This window comes from Coenobita brevimanus, chromosome 69 (genome assembly GCF_032717465.1).
Source record: "Coenobita brevimanus isolate Jiangsu-jjx chromosome 69, ASM3271746v2, whole genome shotgun sequence".
NCBI lineage: Eukaryota > Metazoa > Arthropoda > Malacostraca > Decapoda > Coenobitidae > Coenobita > Coenobita brevimanus.
This window is the reverse complement of record NC_137022.1, coordinates 7,711,463-7,735,723: the sequence shown is the minus strand read 5'-3', so window position 1 is coordinate 7,735,723 and position 24,261 is coordinate 7,711,463. Positions and strand designations below refer to the sequence as shown.

Here is a 24,261-nt window from a genome sequence, read left to right as displayed (position 1 = left end):
GTCACACCTTTACATAGCTCTCCATCCTCTGATATTTACAGTACATGAGAATTTACAATGTTTAGCGGTCACCATTTTACTTTGTCTTGCCGACCTCGGATGGAAGGACTGCTGGGTGGGGGAACATTCTTAATTTCCTCAGCTTCAGCTCACAAAAAAGACACCACAGCTGTAGTTTTCTCTGTCATAAATGGACACGGAAAGACAAGTAGGAGTGTTGTTGTTTGCTCTCCTCTGTGTCCCATTTCACAACGAGAATCTCACGGGGTTTTGCAGTGAGAATTAATTTGTCTGAGCGAACGGCGGAAGTGACTGGATGAGGTAGGTACAGAGATACTCATGACAAAGGCTACATCACTTTTTTTTTTTTTTTTAGTGGCTCCATCTCACAGCAGGGCAGTTTGGTGTGGCTCGCTTCTCTCGTCAAACAGACCCGGGAATTTCAGTTGTACGTTAATGGGTCGATGGATGCGCAGCCCGTAATTACTGATCACTCTGTTGATAGTTATAATTTTGTGCTTTCCCTTTAATGTTTCGGAGTCCCTTCCCTCCATGTAGGTGGGCTGGGGCATAAGATGATGCTGTAGTCATGATAAAGGAGGCATAAATGGTGTTGCTAAGTCATGGCTGTTCAGCAGTCATTCACGAGCGATCATGACATTGTACTAGATTAAAAGTTATATGCACATTCATTTCAGTATCATTCAGGAGCCATCCATACTCCACTCCCTAACGGTGATTTGGGTTTGTAAGTATCCCTGTTAATACTGCTCGAGGTTGTACTTACGCTGAGAGCCAGAGGGGGAAGTGGACACTGTCACTGGGAGAGTAAGAGATGCACTGATGCGACACAAGAGATTGGCACTGAGGGTGTCATTGCATGGCCTGTGACCTTGACGTGGTGATAGGGAGTGCCAGGGGGAGAGGTGGGGGAGGGGGAAGATATAGTTTAGGGCATAGGGCCGAGGCTTGGTTGTGGAGGGATGTGTGGGTGTAGTGTGGAGGATGGAAGGAGATGGAGGAGGGGATGGCAAGGGGAGGTGGATGCAGTGAGGGTGGAAGAGATGTAGTTGTAGGCATGATTAGGCTGGTGAACAGGAGGGAGGAGGGGGAAGGTAGAAGAAGAAGAAAGGGTACATGAAGAGGGGGGATGGGAGGGGGAGAGGGGAGTGCGAAACGGTGCAGGTGGGAGGTTGTAGTGAATAAGGGTAAAAATTGGAGGGGAAGGGAGGGGTAATGAGAGTGGAAGAAGAAAATAATGAGGTTGGGGAGAGATAGTGGAGGGGTGGAAAGGGAAGAATGAGGTTTGGGACAGATGATTGGTTGGATGTACAGGGTGGAGGGAGGGGGGATGGTGGAGGGGGCTGGGTAGGGAGGTGGGGGGACAGTGGAGGGGAAACAGTGGATGACAATGGAGGGGGATGGAGAGAGGATTAGAGTGGGGAAGGGTTTGGGGATGAGAGATGAGGGAAGAGTGGGGAGAGTGGAGAGTGATGTTTAAAATGGGAGTAGATGGGGAGGGGGAGAGAGTGAGAGTGAAGGAGGAGGGGGAGAGAATGATAGTGGAGGGGAGGAAAAAAAGATGAGACTGGAGGGGAGGGGGAGGGGGAGAGAATGATAATGGTGTGGTGGAAAAATGGATGACTGGAGGGGAGGGGGAGAGGGAGAGGATGAGTGGGGTTGGTGAGGAGGGTGGGAGTGCAGATTACAAAGTTCTTCTCACAGTGACTCTTGTATATAATCATTACGCTTCATATCTTTACATTGAAATTATCACTGCCATGCTTTCAAATAAAAGTTACAAGATTTTTTTTTGGTATTATCAATGAACAGAAACAAGTTGTAATAATAATAATAATAATAATAATAATAATAAGAAGAAGAAGAAGAAGAATCAGGTAAATTCATCCGCTCTAAAGATCAGAACATGGAATTTGGCGCCGCTCGCAAAATACTTTCTTTAAAGACCCAAACCTTTTTCATTCAACAGTGCTGTGACCTTTCTTGGCCTCTGTTACCTATATGCTAAATTTCAGAAAGATAGGTTAACTCTAAGTACATTTTTGGAATTAAAAAAGTGCTAAAAATTCTACTCTACCTCAAAAAACTGCTGAAAAATGCACTCTGCTTCAAGAAGTGCTAAAAACTGTATTCTACCTCAAAATGTACTAAAACTGTAAAATGTTGTACTGTACCTCAAAAAGTGCTAATAATTGAATTCTAGCTCAAAAAGTGCTAAAAGTGCTGAAAATTGTATTCTCCCTCAAAAACTGCCAAAAATTGTGTTAAAAACTTTACCCCAAAGAACGCTAGAAATTGTACACTGCCTCAAAAAGTACTAAAAGCTGTACTCAGCCTTAAAAAGTGCTAAAAATTTTATTTTACCTCAAGGAGTGCTAGAAGTGCTAAAAATTTTACTCTACCTCAAAAAGTGCTTAAAAATGAACTCTACCTCTGAAGTGCTAAAATTGCTAAACGTGCAAATAGTTGTACTGTACCTCAAAAGTGCTAAAAGTCCTAAAAGTGTTAAAAATTGTACTCTACTTCGCATGTAACACGTGTGGAGGCTTTGACTGGATTTTAATGATATAAATAACAAAAAATAGCTTTGCCCTACACTGGTTCTCTGCTGGGTCCACAAGTAATCATGTGCAGTAATTCTTTGTTGTATTCCATTATTGGTTGGAGCGTCTTAACTCACTAGGCCACCAGGCGTCCGTTTGGTTATATGGTCACCACCCAGAGTAACCAATGGCTTCCTAACAGTAAGCCTTTTAGTTTGCCAGTATAGGCACCTGACGATAGCGCTACATCAGAAGAGTCGATGGTGGATGCCCTCACCTACAACATCAGTAAGAGCAGTGCTGCATCAAGTGAGTAGTTGATGTATACCCTCGCCTACCACAGTAACAGCAGCACAGCAGATGAGTGGATGGTGTATACCCTCGCCCACCACAGCAACAGCAGCACATAAGATGAGTGGATGGTGTATACCTTCGTCTACCACATCAGTAAGATCAGCGCTACATCAGGGGAGTGGATCGAGGGTGCCCTTGCCCATCACTTTAGTAAGGGCAGTGCTACATCAGGTCATGGTTGGTGGGTGCCCTCATCTACCACATCAGCAAGAGCAGCGATACATCAGGTGAATGGGTGATGGGTGCCCTCGCCTATTGCATATAATAACAGCAGCTCTGCATGAAGTGAGTGGATGATGGGTGCCCTCGCTTACTAGATACGGTAAGAGCAGCGATACATCAGGTGACTGGATGTTGGGTGTCCTCACCTACTACTTATGGTAAGAGCAATGTTATATCAAGTGAATGGATGGTGGGTACTATAATATTTTCGTCGTGGGACAATGGTAGCTAAAACAGAAGCAGCAAACGAGTGGATGAACCTCGTTAAACAAGCTCGTAATGCCTCTTCCTTAGCTAGAGGCAAGAGATATGGAAAGCGAGAAGAGAAAGAGGTGAGGTTAGAAGTACTGTAGTGTATGTGAGAGAGAGCAAGAGACAGCAAGAGAGAAGATTGGCGCCGGGAGAGGAGGAAGTCGTGACAAGGTAAGAGTGAGGAGGGAAACAGGCCTACAGGGAATACCACAGGGGACATGGTGGGGTCGTGAAGGGAAGAGAATTGAGACGCTTGTTTGAAGTCGGGTGTTACTTGTGTGAGGGAAAGATTAAGAAAAGACTATAGACCAGGTAAGAGGAGTTAATTGGAAAGCTGTACGCCTTAGCTCTACGGGTGTTATTTCCACCTGTTTGGATTGATACAATATTTCCTTGACCTGGAGTTCTTTCCTCCTTAATATTATTACTCTTTCTACACTGCCACGTTAATGAGTTTTTCCTCCACCTATCATGTAATATACGATAATTCTCTCTCTCTCTCTCTCTCTCTCTCTCTCTGTGTATGTGTGTGTGTGTGTGTGTGTGTGTGTGTGTGTTCTCTGTCAAATCTGTGCTAATTTTCCATACAATATCTTGTCCCTGAACTGATTTTAATAAATGGAACTAGAGCCACCCCAACCCAGCAGAAATAACACATAGGCATGAGACCTCTGCCATTTGTGTGTGTGTGTGTGTGTAAATGTCCTTAAGATATCTAATAGTCTAGAACAGGGGTTCTCAACCTGGGGTACGCGTACCCCCAGGGGTACGTGAGAGGAATTTTGGGGGTACGTGACAGGTTTCTCAAAATACTTTGGTTTTGAATAACTGCAAACCTGTTTGTAGAAAGTGGCCTACATGTGCTAGGCTAGATGTGTCCTCCACTAGAACCAGGACACTAAGTCACAACGTTAACAAGGAAACTCTTGGAGTTATGTCATTTGAGAGAAAGCTCTCTTGGACTACACTTGCCACACAACCTTGCAAACCCATTATACAGTAGTCACTCTTGCTCGTTTTCCTATGATCACGTCTCTCCTCACGCATACCGAACAGGTACCAAAGTGAGACGCACTGTTCGCCTCTCACTGTCACCCACTCACCACTCTTCCCTCACTACCCTCACCCTCAGGTACGTTGAGATCTGCTTCATGGTTTCCAGTGTATTTGTAGTCTGATGTTTTTTCCTCGTTTAAGTTGTCATGGATTTTGCTTGCGGCAACGAAGTCATGTGCCTGCACTGCAGCCATAATAACTGGTAATGGTTTCCTTCTACATACCGCTGTGAGCAGGGATTCTTAGCACTGTGCTTGATTAAAAACAAGTTACGTTCACGTCTTGCAGTCAAAGACGACATAAGAGTGTCTCTTTCAAAGACGGTGCTGAGGATTGATTTGTTGGTAGCAAAGAAACAGGCCCAACCATCTCACTGAATTAGTATATACTTGTATTTTAATGCAGTCACACACACTGACTTCCCTATGAGTAAATAACTAGTTACTCATAACTAGTTGCGAGGCTTAACATTCAGCATTAGTTCGCAGCCAGTGGAACACAATGCCTTCTTAATTCTATTTTGTTAATTTTTTTTCGTGCTAGTGACGCTAGTCACGCACACAGTAATTTCCCCATGAGTAACTAGTTATAAGCTGTATATAGCACCACTACCTCACAGTCACAGTTATTGGAAAAATGTGCCTGATTTAGTTCTGTTTTATTTTTTTTTTATGCTATTCACACACACACTGACTTACCTATCACTGTTACTAGTTACAAGTTGCAACTAGCTGCAAGCAGCACTAGTTCAGTCACAATGATCGAGAACTGTCTGCTATAGTTCTGTTTTAGTAAATGTATTGCATGCTAGCAGCCAGTCACATAGTGTTTCCCTATGACAGTAACTAGTTCCTATCAACACTACCTCATGGTGACATACTCACATTAATTGAAAAGTTTGTCTGCTCCACATATATAACACAATTTAAACTTAATAAACTAAGTCAATAAGCCATGCATTTCTTTTTACCCTTCCTGATGCTGCATTGTGGGTAAGGGGTACGTGACCAATACTGAAAGACTTCAAGGGGTACATAAGATTAAAAAGGTTGAGAACCCCTGGTCTAGAAAGACTTTTTTTTTGCCTATCGACCTTTGGCCCGAAACTCCTGGTCATTAAGGCAAATATACATATGTTTATACACACACACACACACACACACACACACACACACACAGACACACAGACACACAGACACACACACACACACACACACACACATCTATATATATATATATATATATATATATATATATATATATATATATATATATATGGAGCCTCTGTGGTACAGTGGTAAAGTGTGCATTTTAGTACATTGAAGAACGAGGGGTCGCGCCCCGCCACGGTAATAAACTTTGGGAGCGTTCTTCTGGCCACGTACTGCTTGGCGGACATAAAGGGTGCTGTGGTTGATCCAGTGTCGCATACTATAAAGTATGCTTGCACCCAGTCGGCTTGCACGGGCCGATTACATTTGGTTCACAGATTACACGCACATCCAAAGCCACTCCAACACTACAATTACACCTACAAGCACTTCTCACCCTACATACAGTCTCTGCCACACAGCCTAAGCCACTTGGTAGAGATACATTGGCTGTATCGTCCCTGCTTCAGTGTGGATAGGCCGGTCCTGCAGAATACATTGAAACGTCTGATGAGATGAGATTATATATATATATATATATATAATTTTTTTGTTTTAAAATTTTTAGGTATTTCTTAATCATTCTTGAATATTACATTTCTCTAAAAACCCTAAAACTAATAACCTAACAGACAAATCGCTAACCTATACTAAAGCCTAAAGATACAAATAGCTAAACCATCACTAATGATAAAAATACCTCGATCAAGAGAACATCATCGACTGCAGATACGTAATACCTTTCTACTTTGCATACCGGCACCCATCACCTGCTGACTGTCAGTCGAGGCACAAACTAATATAGCGGACATCAGTATATGAAAGACAACCAGATGAGTCAGTAACATTTCCATATACGTCAGCTATCGACACTAATTAGGGCAACTTAAACAAGATGGTATAAAGGAGTTACATAATACAAAAATGTGAAGTACCCCACCCAACGGATCACCAAGAGAGACTGGAAGAACGAGAAGAAGGGGTAAGGAGGGAGGAGGATAGGGGGGGGGGAAATGTAAGAAGGGTAGGAGAGAATCGGAGGGTGCAGGTAAGGAGGGAAGGACAGGAAGATGGAGGGGTAGGGAGGAGGTAAGGGGGGGAGGAGGAGGGAAGTGGATGGAGGAGGAATGAAGGAAGCGTGTTTTTCAGGGAGGAGGAAGAGGTGGAGGGAGATGAGAGGTGGAAGGAAAATGAGGGGAAAGGAAAGAAAGGAAACTGAGGAAGAGGAAAAGAAAAGGAGAAAGGGAGGAGGGTGGAGGAAAGGAGGGGAGGAGGAAGAAGGGGTCTGAAGGGAGGGAGGTGGTGGAAATAGGCAAGTTGGTGGAGGGTGGGGGTGTAGCGAGATATTTGGTTCCCCCTGAGATTAGTGTCCCCTGTGGAGGGTGGGGTCGGATGAACTAGGGGAATGTTGGAGGGAGGGAGGCGGGCCCGATCGAGGTCAGTCTGGCATGAGCTAATTTTTCGTGAGGAGGTTGTCCATGATTTAGTAAGGCATTATATTTCCATTTTCATCCCACTGAGTGCTTTTATGTAGATAATAATGATCATAATTTGTACTGTAAACACTTCTAAGTAGTTTTAATGCTTACTCAGATCATTGAAATCGTAATAGCTGACAATAGAAGGGCAACTGATCTGTGTGTGTAGTTTGGGGTGGCGTCTGTGTGTGTGAAGATTGAGGTCGGCGTGAGGTTTTGGGTGTGGAATTTGTTTTTGATCTATTTATGGATCTTTTACTGTTGATGTTTTTTATGGGTTTTTGGTATGATGGCTTCCCGGCCGTACTGGCATACCGCCCTATACGTGTCTCATTCGTGTTTGCGAGGCGTGAACAGGATGTAGACGCCATGCTTAGGCCTCAGCATGAAGGGTGAGCTTTCCATTTTGATGTCTTCATGACCTGGCGGTATCCTGAGGCCAGCTGCCAGGATCAACTTGGCCAGGGCAACCTTGGTCTCCATCAGGGCGAACCGCATGGCTGGAAAGGAAATATAGTGTAATTAACAACTGAAATGCGTCTGTAAAGGAACTTCAGAGGCTTGGATGACGTCTGCTCCATTTCACTGGTCGAAGTCGATACTTCTCCCTTTATAGTGCCTTCTCTTTCCTTGCTGTCTGGACCCTACCTCGCCCCTTCCTTATGTAGAAAAGAAGTTCAGGATGATAATAATAATAATAAAAATAATGATAATAAAAATAATAACAATACTACTACTACTACTACTACTATTACTACTACTACTACTACTACTACTACTACTACTATGCCGCTTATGTCAATAATACAGTGTAAAGTTAAAAGGATATAAGTACCAAACAAAACAATGGTAAGCTGTAATAAGAAAACTAAATCGCCTGGGAAGATGTGTTAGGGAATCTTAGCTGAGGAGAAGACGGAGGTGGAAATCTTGAACGTATTTACGATTCCTTTTCCTTCTTTCAAAACAGCTCAAGAATATTTTTTTCTTAAATGGTACATAATTTTTACATCAAAGTAAGAGACACCAGATCATTCTCCATTCTCCCTTGCATCATTATTGTGTGTTCTTGGCTTGGGGAGGGGGGTGAAATTTGATGTAAGATGATTATTTTGATTTGTACTTTTCTGGTGTTGTCTGTTTGTGTATCAATCTGTCAGTCAGTCAGTCAGTCAATCAATCAGTTAATCAGTCAGTCAGTCAGTCAGTCAGTCATGCAGCCAATAAGTCAGTCAGTCAATCAGTCAGTCAATCTTGTCCTTCACTTAAAAACAAATTACAGATACTATATATACTTGCTCGTAAGTTTCTTATTATCCTTGCACATCAACTTGGCCCAGATTTTTGTCCTTTTGCTGGTTAAGTCTGGCCTTTGGTTCCTTCTTTTTTGCATAAAAGAAAAAGAATTCTTGATATAGCACTTTGGCCGGTGTTCCTGTCTGGTATGGAGGCTCCCTAACCCCTCTTCCTTAGCGATTTATTTTCCAAACTCCTCCTTAATATCCGATATGCTGCTTCTTATGTCTTTTCAATATCCACATAGATTGCATGAATAACACAGAAGATTATAGTAACGGAGCAGAATCAGAAATAAATCGGTAAGGAAAAGATGTTAGTAAGCTTCCTGAGTAACACACAGGAATAAAGTAACGGATTTGAATAAGAAAAAAATCCGTAAGAAAGAGGTGTTAGTAAGCTCCCTAACCATACTAGAACACCGCCCTTCCTCGTGATTAATATAAGACTCTAGGTGTGAGCTGGGTGGAGGGCAGCGAAATGGCGGGTGACAGGGTGATATGGAGGCGATTTCTTTGTGGCCATCCCCTACGGGATTAAAGCGTCTGGCAATAGATAGGTATATAAATAGAATATCTTGCCAAAATTCAATATTCAAGATAGAGAGATGACAATTTTATGTCAAGCTGGAGTGAAAGGAATATAGTGTTGAGGTTAAGTTAGATTGAAAAGGACACAGGGAAGCCATGTCCGTGTCCCCATGACTCATTTTGACCCAATGCCATATTCTGACTCCATGTTCTTTTCTGACCCAGTGTCCTATTCTGACCCCATTTCTCATATTGACCCCATATCCAATTCTGACCCCATTTCCTATTCTGACCCATTGTCCTGTTCTGTCCGCATGGACTATTCTGACCCACAATTTCCTATTCTGACCCCACATGTCGTATTCTGGCGATGTCAGGACTCTACAATATCATAAAACAATACATAATAGTCACTAACATACATAGGCATTCTAGGGGTTATGTCAAAGTCATGACTAGGGCCTGGAGGACGTGACGTTCGCACACTCTCTGAACGAGAAATGCCAGTCAGCACAATATGCCATATACAGCACCTCCTGATGCTGGACCGGAAAGCTACGATACACACGCACACACACACACACACACACACACACACACACACACACACACACACACACACGTTTCTAGAAGCTTGTGTGTGTGTGTGTGTGTGTGTGTGTGTGTGTGTGTGTGTGTGTACCATATCTTTCCGGTCAAGTATCACGAGGTGCTGTATATAGCATACCGTATTGTGCTGACTGGCATTCCTCGTTGAGAGAGAGTGCGAACGTTACTTCCTCCAGGCCCTCGTCATGACGTTTACTTAAACTCTAGAATTCCTATGTATGTTAGTAACTGTTATGTATTGTATTATGATACTGTAGAGTCCTGACAACCCCAGGTCCTATTCTGACCCCATGTCTTATTCTGACCCCATGTCCTATTCTGACCCCATGTCTTATTCTGACCCCATGTCCTATTCTGACCCCATGTCCTATTCTGTCCCCATATCCTGTTCTGACCCCATGTCCTATTCTGACCCCATGTCCTTTTTTGACCCCACATAACCTCACTTAAACAGTTCCGGGGTCCCATTCCAAAGGGCATGTGGGTGAAACTCTTGATCTTGACCTTGTTCTCGGGCAGGAAGCGGTCAGGCCGGAACTGCTCTGGGTCGGGCCAGTAGCGGGGGTCGTGGTGAAGACTCCACACAGGGAACTCCAGCAGGTCCCCCTCCTTCAGGTGCAGATTAGTTCCGGGGATGCTGGAGGAAAGGTGAGTGTAAATGTCTTGAATACACCTGTGACTGTCTTTGGTATTTAATTGGTTATCTATAAGTCTGCCTATCAGTCTATCTATCTTTCTGTCAGTCTACTCATCTATATGTCTATATACCATCTCTCTAACTATGTCTGTCTGTCTACTACTACTACTACTACTAATACTACTACTACTACTACTACTAATGCTGCTGCTGCTACTACTGCTACTGCTACTACTGCAGCTGCACACTATGATTTTACGTATATATGATTCTTACGTGTTCATCATTAAATTTTCCTCAGGTGCTCATCAAGTGTTCATCTTCATCTATTCATCTCTAAGTGATCTTCCTTGTTCTTTTTTAAGTGTTCACTGTTCCGTGTACTTTGCGTGCTCTTATTTACGTGTTCATATTATTTATTTCTTGCACACCATGTTTTATAATGGTCTCTTTCTCTCATCTCACACACTTCAATATCTAAACCTCTTGTTCATCATCTACATCTCTTGTTCTCCATACACATTTCTTGTTCACCATCTACACCTCTTGTTCATCATGTACACCTGTCTTCACCTGTAATCCTTGGTACACATCCGGTCCACAAACAGCGCTGGCGGGTATATCCTCAGGGACTCTGTAAAGGGAAGAGAGAAACCAATGTAAACTGCCATGACTGCCGTGGTATACTCTGTATGTAGCTGTCTATGTATCTATCTATTTGTCTATCTATCTTAGCAGTCAACAGCTCAGGTCCAGTAATATCTATATTCCCTGGGATTTTGGTTTAGATAAAGCTGCATGACTTTTGCTAATCAAATCAGACATTGCCCTCTTCACTCGAGACAGGCGTAAATTTCAAACACTTGGTTTCACTCATCATTCAACTACTCCCATTGGAAAAACGCCCAGAATTATAAGGATTAATTTGGACACAGACATCACCTCTCCTGGGCCTAGGAGTTACGTCAAAGGCATCTTGTAAACTCGATATCTTGAAGGCACCAACAAACACGCACTTCTTTCAGCTGATTTGCAGGAGGGAGTGGTGCTTTAACTTGACCCAACCCTGCCTGAGATAAGATTAAGCAAGATAATGATGCACATGTTGATGGGAGAGCGGAAGATGAAACAAAATGATAATCTGAAGGTCAAGGGGTCGAGAAAATGCAACACAAATTTAATACACGAGAAAATGTAGCACAAATTTAATATACGCGAAACACAAATTTAATACACGAGAAAATACAGCTCAAATTTAATATACGAGAAAATGCATCACATCTTATACACACCCATAACGCAGGCATCCAGGAACTTTTCCTCCATGACCCCCTGGTAGGTCAGCTCCCCCTCCTCCTTCACCAGTTCCTCAAGTTCCTGACGAAGGCGCTGCTGGGGCTGTGGGTTCTTGGTAAGCAGGTGTGAGGAGAAAGCCACAGCGGAGGCGATGGTGTCGTAGCCAGGCAACAGGAACAGGATGCACAGCGCCACCATCACTTTGTCGGTGAGGACTGGCAGTGGACGAGATCAAAATATAAACCAATTTTGAATGAATTTCCTTTATATAATCTTAGAATCAATCTTGAGAGACGAAATTTAGTAAGCCATTATTTCGGAATCTTGCTAAAATTTATCGGCAAACTGCCTTCAAGATTATCATAAGATCAAAATAGTTTAACTGGTATTTTTTCTGGTGTATCTGTAAGTCCAAAGGTATTACTTCTGAGCTATGAACGACCCTGTCTTAATTCCTGCAGCATAAGATGGCATGTGTCTGAGGGTAAGGTATACAGGCTTTCTCATTATGCTACTGTTCCTCATCACAATATCGTAATTCTTCCCATCCATTTCCTGCTTTCACGTACCTGCCTCGGTCCCATCTCCCGCTGCGTCCACTCACCCATACGTAAAACAGTTCACTTCTCCATGTTAACCGTCAGTGCTTACTCAGGATCGTTTTGCTCTGTCTGTCTGTCTGTCTGTCTGTCTGTCGGTCGGTCTGTCTCTGTCTGTCTGTCTGTCTGTCTGTCTCTCTCTGTCTCTCTGTCTCTCTGTCTCTCTCTCTCTCTCTCTCTCTCTCCCTCTTTCTCTTGCCTCACATTCATTCTTCATTTTCTCCTATCACAAACTCTTCCCTACTCACACACTCTCTGCTAACTGTTACCTTATGCAAACAACACCTGGTTAAATTCCAGTCTTCCCCTATCTCTGTTTTCTTAGCTTTTCCACCTACCAATACACCTACACCCACCTCCCACGCTTACACCCTCCTCTCACACTTTCACCCTCCTCTCACACTTAAACCAACCTGTCACACTTAAACCCACCTCTCACACTTATACCCGCCACTCACACTTACACTCGCCTCTCGCATTTACACCCTCCTCTCACACTTATACCCCCCTCTCACACTTACACCCCCCTCTCACACTTACACCCTCCTCTCACACATACACCCGCCACTCTTATCCCTCTATTCATGAACAAACTGATTACCTGTGCAGATATTTAATTGAACCTAATCTGCCCTGGATGGACTTAAGAGGATATGAACTGACCAAACTGACCCCAGACTACCTTAAATGAACACAAAATTGCTGAAGAGAAACTGATCAGAGCTTATGTGGTCATGAAATTGCTGAAGTGAACGTGAGCAGAGCTTATATGAACATATAATTGCTGAAGTGAAGATAATCAGAACCATTTACATCAAGTGTGGCTCAGATAGTCCCAAACCAACCTTCATGGGAGTAAAGAGATATAACAGTTCCTGACCCCACATGACCACACACGCACGACCTGACATTGACCTGGCTCAGTATGAATTGATGTCAAATGTGACTTGCAGGATCGTTTGGGCTAATTTCCTGCTAATTAGGTACTTATCACACACGAGTAACTGATCATTTTGATTGCTGTATTTCTGGTGGTGACGCTTGCTGATGGCAGCTGAAGCTGTCCTGACTAATTATAAGTTTTATGTTTACGATTGTGACTTAAATCAGCACTTCGTAACACCTCTAAGAACTTTTGAAGATTTACCATTGCTCTAAGCACTTAAGAAGACAGAGATGAAGGAAATGCAGTTGTCTTCCATAAGGTGACAGACAAGATGGACAATATATTTTTATTTTTTCTTTTATGCGATGAAGAAGGCACCAAAGGCCACAAGCCCACAATAACTGTTCCTTCCAAAAGAAAAACAAAATACAAGAGAGAGCCAAATTGAAGATCCGCTCATTTTCGAGATGCCTGAACACACTGCGTTTGAAAGACTGGAGATCATAGGACGCAGGAAATACAGAAAGAGGGAGACAGTTTCAGAGTTGACCTGTTGCATAAATGAAGGACTGGGAGTAACGGTTAACTATTGCATTAGAGAGTTGGACAGAAAAGGGATGAGAGTTTGCTGCTAGGTGGGTGCTACGCGCCCGTCGAAGAGGTGGAAGAATGCTTGCAGACAGTTCAGAAGAGCAGTGAACATTGAAGTAGCGAGAGAAACGAGATAAAGATGCAACTGTGCGATGAAGAGACAGAGGTTGTAGGAAGTCAATAAGAGGAGGAGAGTTAATGAGACGAAAAGCCTTTGACTCCACCCTATTGAGAAGAGCTGTATGTAGGGAACCTCCCCACACATGAGAGTTGTACTCCACACAGGGGCGGATAAAACCTGTGTATAGAGTCAGCAGTTGTGAAGGGGTAAAGAAGGAACGAAGTCGGCTTAGCACACCTAATCTCTTGGAAGCAGATTTTACAAGAGATGTAATATGATCTTTCCAAGATAAGTCCCGAGTAAATGAAACCCCAAGCATGTTCAAGGATGATGCAGGATTAAGCTGAATATTATTAAACATTAGTGGGAACACCTGTGCAACCTTTTGTCGGGTTGATAGGTGCAAGAACTGAGTCTTTGATGCATTAAAAACAACAAAATTATATTTACCCCAGTCAGAGACACGAGCCAAGTCAGACATTAAGTGTGCCATAGCCTCACCCTTGTTTGTTGAAGTAACTGCTGAGATGGGCGTTGTGGGAACCGAATGGAAAGTTGATGGGTGGAGTCATCAGCGTATGAGTGGATAGGGTTAGATGTACAGCTTAGAAGGTCATTGATGAATAAAAGGAAGAGAGTTGGTGATAGGACTGAGCCCTGAGGAACTCCACTGTTGATGGATCTAGGAGGAGAACGATGGCCGTCTACAACAGAGGCTATAGAACGACCAGAAAGGAAGCTATAGATGAAGGCACAGATAGGATAGAAACCGTAAGAGGGCAGCTTGGAAATTAAATATTTATGCCAGACTCGATCGAAAGCCTTTGAGATGCCAAGTGCAATGGCAAAGCTTTCGCCAAAGTCCAGAAAGGAGGATGACCAGGGGTCTGAAAGGAAGGTGAGAAGATCGCCAGTGGACCGTCCCTGACGGAACCCATACTGACGATCGGAAAGAAGATTGTGATAGGAAAGATGCTTTAAATTTCATTATCAAGAACTGACTCGAAAACTTCATGGACACAGGATGTTAAAGCAATTGGACGATAGTTGGAGGGTTGGGAATGGTCACCCTTCTTTGGGACTGGCTGAATGAGAGCAAACTTTCATCAAGAAGGAAAGGCACAAGTTGATGGACTAAGGCAAAGCAGTTTGCCTAAGCAAGGTGTCAGCACAGAAGCTCAGTTCTTGAGAACAACAGGAGGGACTCCATTAGGCCCATATGCCTTATTCGTAGTATTGAGGCCTGTGATGGCAGAAAATACATCAGCTGAAGAAATTTTAATGTCAGCCATGAGGAAGTCAGAGGGGGGAAGTGATGGAGGAACACCACCGGACTCGTCTAAGGTGAAATTGGAGGAGAAAGTGTGAGTGAAGAGATCTGCTTTATCAGTAGAAGAAATAGCTACAGAGCCATCAGAGTAGAAAAGAGGAGGGAAGGATGATGAGGTAGGGTTGTTGGAAAGGTTCTTGGCAAGGTGCCAGAAGGTGGGGGAAGAATTCGTGTTGGAGAGTTGAGAGCATTTAGTATGGATGAAATTATTTTTAGCATAGCGAAGAACAGACTTAGCTCGATTCCGGTCAGAAACGTATAAAAGATGTGATTCAGGCGTGGGTTGGTTCCAGTACCTTTTATAGGCCCTCTCCTTGATGCGGACAGCAATAGAACAAGCGTGATTAAACCAAGGCTTTCTTGTTTTAGTCAAAGGATATGAGAAAGGAATGTATGCTTCCATGCCCGAGAGAGAAACCTCCATAATGTAGAAGGCACACTCAGATGGCTTCTGGCCATGGAAGCAATAATCTTTCCAGGGAAAATCAAAGAAGTACTTACTGCCTGAGGGCCTCCCAATCTGCTGCTCCAAAGTGCAACAGACAACGTTTCTTTGCAGGGTCCACAGGCCGTACTGGAGCGATAGGACAGGTAGTGATAAGGTTGTGACCTGAGGAGCCCAAAAGAGAGAAAAGATTAACAGTGTAAGCAGAAGGATTAAATGTAAGGAAGAGGTCAAGTATGTTGGAGCTCTCTCCAAGGCGGTCAGGGATAGAGGTAGGGTGCTGTACAAGCTGCTCTAGGTCATTAAGGATATAAAAGGTTTGGGCTTGTTCACCAGGTGGATCAGTGAAAGGAGAGGAGAGCCAAAGGTGGTGGTGAACATTGAAATCTCCTAGAATGGAGATTTCACAGAAAGGAGAAATGGATAGAATGTGTTCCATCAAAGAAGTAAGATAGTCAAAGAATTTTTGATAGTCAGTAGAATTAAGGGATAAATAAACATCGCAGATATATTTAGTCAGAGAATGACAGGAAAGTCGAAGCCAAAGTGTAGAGAATTCAGAAGTATCAAGTTCAGGAACAGGAAAGCAAGATAAGTTGTTGCATATATACTGTATACACAACAACCACCTTTGGCTTTAAAGTGAGTATAAAGAAAGTTGGAGGATACAAAAAAGGGTTTGTTGTCAGTTGCCTCAGACAGCTGAGTCTCAGTTATGAAAGGAAGTTGAGGTTTAGAGGAGGAGAGGTGGTGCTCAACAGAGCGAAAGTTAGAGGAAAGGCCGCGAATGTTGCAGAAATGAAGAAGAAATGAGTCAGCTAGTGGTTCCAGGCAGCTCGGGTCGTCACCGGGAGAGGGGTCACTGGAAAGCAATTAAGGACCTAATCTGAAGCTTCTTATTAATACCTGATGTATTTTGTTCCCCAGGGTGGAAAATTAATCTTTATAAATCTCTTTCCACAGTCATTTTGTGCTGGAATATTTTGTATGGTAAAAGGCCATGTGGGGAGGATGAACAGCGAGGGAATAATGAGGAGAGTGTGTGCGAGTGAGGTGGGTGAAGGGAGAGGGAGGGGGCGGCCAAGGATGAGATGGGGGAGTGGAGAGGAGAGGTATATGAGAGTGGGGGATGTGAGCTGGGGGGAGGGCAACGAAATGGCGGGGAAAAGGGCGACCTGGAGGCGATTTGTTATTAGCTACCCTTTACGGGATTAAGGCGTCTCGGAATTGCTAGATAAATAGAAAATAGAGAGGTATGCAAAATGGACATGATGTAAGAGAGAGAGAGAGAGAGAGAGAGAGAGAGAGAGAGAGAGAGAGAGAGAGAGAGAGAGAGAAGCATTAACGATTTTGGGAAAGATAAAGGTATGAAAAAACTTAGGAATTCAGAGTTTGTCTTGGGCGAGTTAGTGCGAACAAGAAGGTGTAATGACTATTGGCAACTGAAGGGCCAATAACAAAGTTATTCAGGTTTATCAAGTCCCACTTTTCCCCAGAGTTCGAAACGTAGTCGTCAAATTTTCCATGCAGGTCCCTATGTGGTCCCTATTTCAGCTCTAAGTAGGAATAAGACAGGATAAAATAGACCTTGCCCAAAGATCACGGAATTTGACCGCGAATCGAACTTGGGGCCTCACTTTCATGATCCTAGTGTACTCCTGGTTATAACACTTGCACCGCAGATGAAACCTTTACAGATATGGTATAGCAAAAAGACCTATGAAGAGACAGTGTAGTAATAAATGGCAAAGATCAATCACCATGCTTAGCGGAGGCAGTGGTGGTGTCAGAGTCTTCAGCCCACGCCTCCAGTAAAAGGTCAGTGAAATCCCCCCTCTTTTTGCCGTCTTCAAGCCCAAAGTGTTGAGCAGTCGTGGCCAGTTCCTCATCATAAGAAGCCTCAGTACCAATAGTGGCGCTGCAGCAAAAAAAAAAAAAAAGAGTTTACTTTTTGGACGAAAAGAGGATTTTCCTGTATGAGAGATTTACACTCGTTGCCATAGGCACAAAATGCGATAGTGTCCATGCTGAACCGTCTAGCTTTGTCCTTCAGGTTAACAGACGGATTCTTTTCTGCATCTTTATGGCAGGAAGATACAAATGTGTCAGCAATATCACACATACACGGGAACATCCTTCACATCTTCCTGGTGGAGGATGTCGGGGACAGGACAGCACGCAAGTCCTTCCATTCCTGATCCCTCTTACTTCCCAGCATGTCACTCATGTAACTGTCGGGTTGGTGTGCACGAAAGGGCCCCCTGTTCAAGAAATGATCAAAGTCCTTTACGAGTATGTTCTTGAGTATGTCCGGATCACACACCATCAGCACGGGACTGAAGCCCTCATATAGGCCAAAGTAGGGACTGTTCTTGTAGGTGCGGTACATCTGAAACGAAGAAAAATAAAATAGTTTCAGCCCCCGTAAAGTATAATGGTTACTTAAGCTCACAAAAATAGTTATATAACATACCGTACATCAGAAGCTTCCCTGGTATTAGAAAAAAAACATCTTGATCAGTCTCTCTGGACATAAGCAACTGTGATTAATAACTTCCTTTTTAGCTAAGACAATCCTCTGTAACTTGTCGCTTTTAAATACAATTTTTTAACATAGGCACCAAAAAACATGAATAGGACGATAGAGATACTACAAGGACATGACAGAACAGAGGTGCTGTCACTGAAAGCAGGAAGGATACAGAAGAGATATAAAGGAATTAGGTAACCATAAATCAGAGCTGGGCACCTCCGCAATCACTTCTGCAATCCGAGATTTCCGCAATAGCGGACCTCTTGATTTCAGTTGAGGAATTGCGATGGCGGCAAACTCGTCTGAAAATTGCGGTATTGCATTGCGAAGTACTTCAGCTATCGCAATCCAATGTGCAATCTCCCACATGGCGGTCGGTGTCGGTTAGTACAGGCTACAGCATAACTCATGAATATCAAGCTTGAACAGGATTCCCAGCAGCAGTGGCGGGCTAGGCGTCACTGTATCACTTAGCAGTAGGGATGGGCCATATAAGGAGAGATGATTTGATATGATAAGTATCACTTAGCAGTAGGGACGGGCAATATCAGGGGAAATTATTTGATATGATAAGATACGATATATTATAAGCCAGTGTGGCAGTAAATTTTATGGCACGCGTAGCTGACCATGCACAATGGTTCCACAATTTGACAGATGACGATCTTTAGGGCTAATGTAATGGTGATCACTGAAAACACTTTTTTTAATGGTCTTACTGAGTTATTATCTGCAATAGTAGGCACATTTCTATAAATTATCTATTTAAGTTCCATGGATTGCATTATGTTGCTGGTCAGATGATTTTCCCGAGTGGCACATATGCTATTTCTTTTCCTTATAACATTATTTTTGTAATAAAGGATATGATTATATTATTATAATATTAGTACAGTAAGATTATCATGGTATGCCCTAATTCTGATTCAAAACAGTGTTGGATATACACCTGAGTATACGTCAGTACCTTACAAAATTACGGCTCTGAAGAAGATAATTGTAATGGGTAAGATTTCAGTAAATACACTAAATTATTTGCGACAATTTTAAAATATACAAATGTCATAAATAGATTATAAATACAATAATTCACTATATTACCAATCGATTTTCCCCCTGTTTGTGCACTTTGTATTGAAAATTGTGAAAATAGATTGCGGTTGTGGTATTGGGGTAGCGGAAATGCACATTCCAAGTTTGCTGCGGAACTGCGGTAGCAAAAGGTAAGGGTCAAAGGTTGCGGAATTGCAATTGTACAGTTGAAATTTAGATTGCGGTGCCCAGCACTGTCATAAACATATTTTATATACCCTGTCTTTCACACTTTTTTCAACTATGAAGAGGTAGTCAGCTGTTAAATTTAAGAAGTTTAGTGATTAAGGTAGTTCTGTGAAAGACCAATATGTTGTTGGCACGGGAACAGGTCAGCTCAACCAAACACTAAGTAATGGATTCAGTCCTCATTTTTACCCCTCTTAAATCCTGAATTGCCAGAAACCGGATGACTTTCAGAAAATTATAGCTAGAAAAAACAAAGAGGGAGAAAAGGAAGAAAAAGTAAAATAGGCATTAAGATATAACACAATATGTTTTTTTTTTTTTTATGTGACCCAATTTGGGCATTGGCTTCACAGCCTGCTTTCAAGGCCTCGTAGTCCTTCTACGTACCCCACACCTCTACATGTCACCACTTCGGAGCTAACACCCACCGTCCATTCTGAATACATGGTAGGACTGTCTCATACAGGACTGGTGTGTTGGTATTAGCGGGGGTACTTTTACGACATGTCGGCGGGCCTTCTGGTAGATCAGTTAAGTCTGATTTTATGAAATTCAAATCCTTAAACTGTTCAGCGGGAATTGAACCCGGGTCCGTCAGGACTGCAGGCCAACTCTCTACCGATTAAGCCACCGCCTCCCCCCAAAGATTACAGGGATATAATAGTTATAGGCATTTATGTCACAGCACAATATGTAGCACTAGCACACTATGTAATGTCTGGTGTTCATGAAGAGACATACACATCCCCTAGCCCAGAATGCAAGCACATAATGTATGACAAATACATACCAGATGATCAAGAATTTTGTGATGTATCAAAGACATGGGGAACTGATGAAAACCAAGTTAGTTCATGTGATGGAAATGTACCAGACATTACACACATACATACCTACACACACACACACACACACACGTCACCCAGCCGGAAACCAGCCAGTCATACATCCCGAGAAATCTGAGGTGAGAGTCAGAGAGCCAGAGAGAACCAGAGAAGGCAGAGGGGGATTGGAGTGACAAGAGAAGGAAGCTTAGGAGGTTCACCGTCACGCCGAGTTACCTACATCAAGATAAAACCCACAATGAGCTATCCAACGCCAGAAGACTTTATATTGGTAGCAGCCCTCATTTCTGGTGAAAGTGGTGCCTTGCCAGTCTACAACTACAGTCCCAACTCCTAGCTATGATTATTATCTACACACACACACACACACACACACACACACACACACACACACACACACACACACCCACACCCACACACACACCAGAGGATTTAAGTTGTGAACCCTTTATACTGCCATGTCTTTGCCTCTGTGTCTTAGTATTGGGACACTCAAGCGTTGTGTGGTAGTATATGGTATTTAAGACAGAGAGGTTGTTGACACGTGGTGGCAGCTATCGTCCACTCACTTGATGTGGTGCTTCCTTCTTCTTCATTCAACTTTATCATTCTTTTCTGTGTATGCTCTTCTCTCTTCTTATTCTTCCTTCACTCCTGACACATTTTATTACTCTTCCTTCCGCTCCAGGTGGCTGTACACTGAGTGACAAGTCTCATCATTTCTTGTACCCTAGGAAACAATTTACAGTGTTGTGTGATAACCATATAACCACATAACAGAGCGATGTTGAGTCTACTATGCTGCCGCAATTAACTGGGTGGGGTAACGCAAATGCTGCATCCATCCAAGAACCAAACCTCCACACTCTTCCCCGTGCCTTGCTGTGGTGAGAGGCTATCTGCTGCAGGGGAAGGTCAGTTCACTACACAGGATGGCTATGTAAGAGTGGTTTCTTGTCTGTGGTTGATGGGTTTGCTCAGCTAGACAGCTAGGGGTTACTTATCAGTGGTTTATGAGAAGTTTAAGCCAAAACAACCCCATCTGAGAAGAGATACCAAGTGCTTCTAGTTAATCTCTCACTTTGTCGAGGGACATCCAGTGATTTTTCAAGGGTGGCATGGTCTGGTGGATGTGGCCGATGAAGGGGAGAGTGGGTGGGGATGGAACGCCTCTGCTGGCCCAATAGCTGTGACGCCATCTTGAGTATAACCATGCCGTCACCACCAGCAGCACCAACGCTACCCACAAACATCGTGATCCTTTTACCTAGCAAGCAGAAGAACAAGAATCCTTGAATAAAATGGCTGTCGAATACGTGATGGTCATTTAAAACAGACTGTCAGTATTTACAACGTCCTTCTGTCCCTAGTTTCTGACACACACACACACACACACACACACACACACACACACACACACACACACACACACACACACACACACACACACACACAGCCAGTGAATTTACATGCCACAAGGTAAAGAAAATTAGAAGGCAGCAGCTCGTATTTATGGGTATCGAGTACACGAGGACAATCATTGAAATTTCAATCCTCTCTTATAGACTACGGGACCCCATTGTTTTAATTACGCGCCACATCTCTGTTTCATTTACCCGCCACTTCTCTGTTTAAATTACGAGCCACTGCTTTGTTCATATTACGGTGCTCGTCTCTCTTTTAGGTAAAGAAGAGGGTAAAAGGAAAAACGTGCAGGTTTCGCCTAGCAATTGCACGAAGGTCATTAACGTAATGGATTTTGAGAGTACATAATCATGAAATCACCACATTGTCGCCACCACCGCTGCCGACACTGCCCATACCCCAGCACTGTGAGGTGTTAACGTGCTAGAGGACAAAGAGAGATGTGCATTTGTAAAGGCCTGCATTCACACACTCACAACACCAATAATGGTAAAGTAAAGGAGTAACAGGGCCTTAGGAAAGGAAGTACTTTAGAATGTACTGAAAGAAATTGAAGGCCAGCAAGGAAATTGAGTAATGACAGGAAAAGTACAGTCTTAACCCCTTAACCGCTGGGCGTCACTTTCGTGATGCTCGGCCACAATGGATCATACCGCGGGGCGTCACTTTTGTGATTCTGTGTTATTTTGAATTATCCTGGGCTCTCAAGTGGTGGCTTGTATGATCTACCAGTACTGCCAATGTCCAACACTAGTCAGCACTCCAAATCTCATCTGTACTCCCATCCATTGTTGACATGTTAGCGATTTTATCCCCTTCGTGACTCCCCTCCCTACCTGCCCTCCATTACCCTGTCCTCTCACCTCCCACTCCACGCTGCGCTACGCAAATTTCCTCCGGATTTTTCCACAGATTTCATCCATTGAAATAAGCCCTATCCCCTATACTTATACAAAATAATATATATCAAAAAAAAATCAGGTAAGTGATAGTGTTATACACCAGGAATTGGCTAATTTTCACCTGACAACACCTCACATGCATTCATTCGCTACATTACCACGGTAATTTCCACTTTGAGTTATGCCTTGTAATCGATGTCTGTAATAAAAATATATATCAGCAAGGAAGGGAGAAGCCTAAGTGACATTTACATTCACCTGGAACTACCTATTTCTTTTTGTATTGCAGAGATTTTCTACCTATAAAAATTAGCATGTAAGTTAGCAGCAGTCAGCCTCAGTGTCATTGTCAACTCTTCCCTTCTCAGATAAGCCGTGGCATTTAGTTCCTTGTCCTCCGCTGTAGTGAAACCATGTCGCACTCGCGCCCCGCCATTCCTGCCGCTTCTGCGCCCATTGCAAAGGGCCCCGTGACCTCTACCCCTAAGAAAAGTAGTGAGGGAAGCAGGAAAGGCCTTAGTGACTCTGCAGTGGCACGTGAACTTGCAGAATTGTCCATGGTGATGATGGACAGTGATTTTGACGATTCGGGTGAATCGTGTGATGAGCCGGGTGAGGTTATTGTGCCAGAAACTGCTACAACGAGTGCTTCAGTGTCGGAAGTAGTCTCTAGCTCCAAGGGAAAGGAGCCTTTAGTGCAGCAAGGCAAGGAATTTGGGAAGGGAGTGAAAAGGCGGCGTGTTAGCCCCAGAACAATGCTCCCGTGTGACCCAGCCCGCCATGAGTCCCAAGTGCATTCACCTCCCCGTTCCCCAAGCCCCACTTCACTCATTTCTTCATCATCGTCGGCTGAGTTATCTCTGGAGTCTTCGTTGTCGGAGTCACCACCAGCATCACCAGTGAAGGCAGGCCATAGAGGAAGAGGTAAATCAAGGACAGTGAAAAGTAGTGTAGTTAGTAGGGTAAGGGCTGCTAGTGCTGTACGGCAACCCAGGGTCATTGTGAGTGACCTTGAACGAGATAAATCTGCCTCACAGCCAACCTCCACCACCACCACCACCACCTGCCCTACACCGCCACGACAGGGAATCCTGGACGCCTTCGCATGGATGGAAGGGTCAGATTTTGTGCCTGAAAATTTAGTATTTGATGAGAGCTCCTCAGAAGTTCAGCCTGCCTTCACTATTGATGAAAATGCTGAGTGTATGGACTACCTTTTGGCCTTCCTAGATGACGAAGTCATGCAGCACATATGTGATGAGACCAACAGGTATGAATCACAACGTGCTGCAAGTGGTACAGGTGCAGCCAAGATGCAACAGTGGTCCATCCTGGGAGTGCAGGAGCTGTATGTGTTCTTTGCCCTCATGCTTCTCATGCCACACTCCAAGAAGCATGAGTTGGAAGAATACTGGTCCATGGACCCCTTACTACCCTCACCCACCTTCAATAAGTACATGGACAGAGATCGCTTCCGGAACATCATGGGAAACCTGCACTTTGCTGATAATGATGTACCTTCCCAAACCGACCCACTCTGGAAGATCCGGGAGATTCTGAGCAGAATGAAAGATAAGTTTATGTCATTCTTCCACCCCTTTCAGAAGGTTGTCATTGACGAATCCTTGGTTTTGTTCAGAGGACGTCTTCGGTTTGTTCAGTACATTCCAAGCAAATGCCATCGCTTTGGAATTAAGTTCTTTGTACTGTGCGACTGTAAGACGGGGTACATCCTTGACTTCGTCATTTATTCAGCCAGCACTGTCGATCTGGATAAAACACACCCCCTTGGCTTCTCAGCCTGTGTAGTGAAACTGTTCCTAGAAAAGTATTTTGGTGGGAATCATGTGCTGTATCC

At 43.6% G+C, this 24,261-nt stretch overlaps 2 protein-coding genes across 2 annotated transcripts in view; both read right to left on the bottom strand.

Annotated features, from left to right (window-relative positions):
- LOC145406122 (cytochrome P450 9e2-like) overlaps positions 1–4,545 on the bottom strand; it is a 23,174-nt gene extending 18,629 nt beyond the window's left edge. The window contains exon 1 of the mRNA XM_080277321.1: positions 4,519–4,545. Within this exon, the coding sequence (XP_080133447.1) occupies positions 4,519–4,545 (27 nt within the window). The remainder of the gene's footprint in view (positions 1–4,518) is intronic.
- A 2,862-nt stretch (positions 4,546–7,407) lies between these two features.
- Positions 7,408–21,329, bottom strand: LOC145406121 (cytochrome P450 9e2-like). Its single transcript, XM_080277320.1, has 8 exons — positions 21,158–21,329; positions 18,167–18,252; positions 17,559–17,806; positions 17,178–17,335; positions 11,442–11,660; positions 10,723–10,783; positions 9,959–10,149; positions 7,408–7,577 (listed from the first exon to the last, which is right to left on the bottom strand). The coding sequence occupies exons 1-8, from the start codon at positions 21,327–21,329 to the stop codon at positions 7,408–7,410; spliced, it is 1,305 nt and encodes a 434-aa protein (XP_080133446.1).
- Positions 21,330–24,261: the final 2,932 nt, after the last annotated feature.

Bases quoted from the DNA above. Each gene is read 5' to 3' on its own strand.
- LOC145406121 (XM_080277320.1), bottom strand. From the start codon at position 21,329: ATGTTTGTGGGTAGCGTTGGTGCTGCTGGTGGTGACGGCATGGTTATA. The intron at 18,253-21,157 runs GTGAGAGATTAA...CGCAATTTTCAG, and splicing joins ACTGGATGTCCCTCGACAAA to ACGAGTTTGCCGCCATCGCA. The intron at 11,661-17,177 runs GTGATTGATCTT...GTCCACTGCCAG, and splicing joins CACTGCCTCCGCTAAGCATG to TCCTCACCGACAAAGTGATG.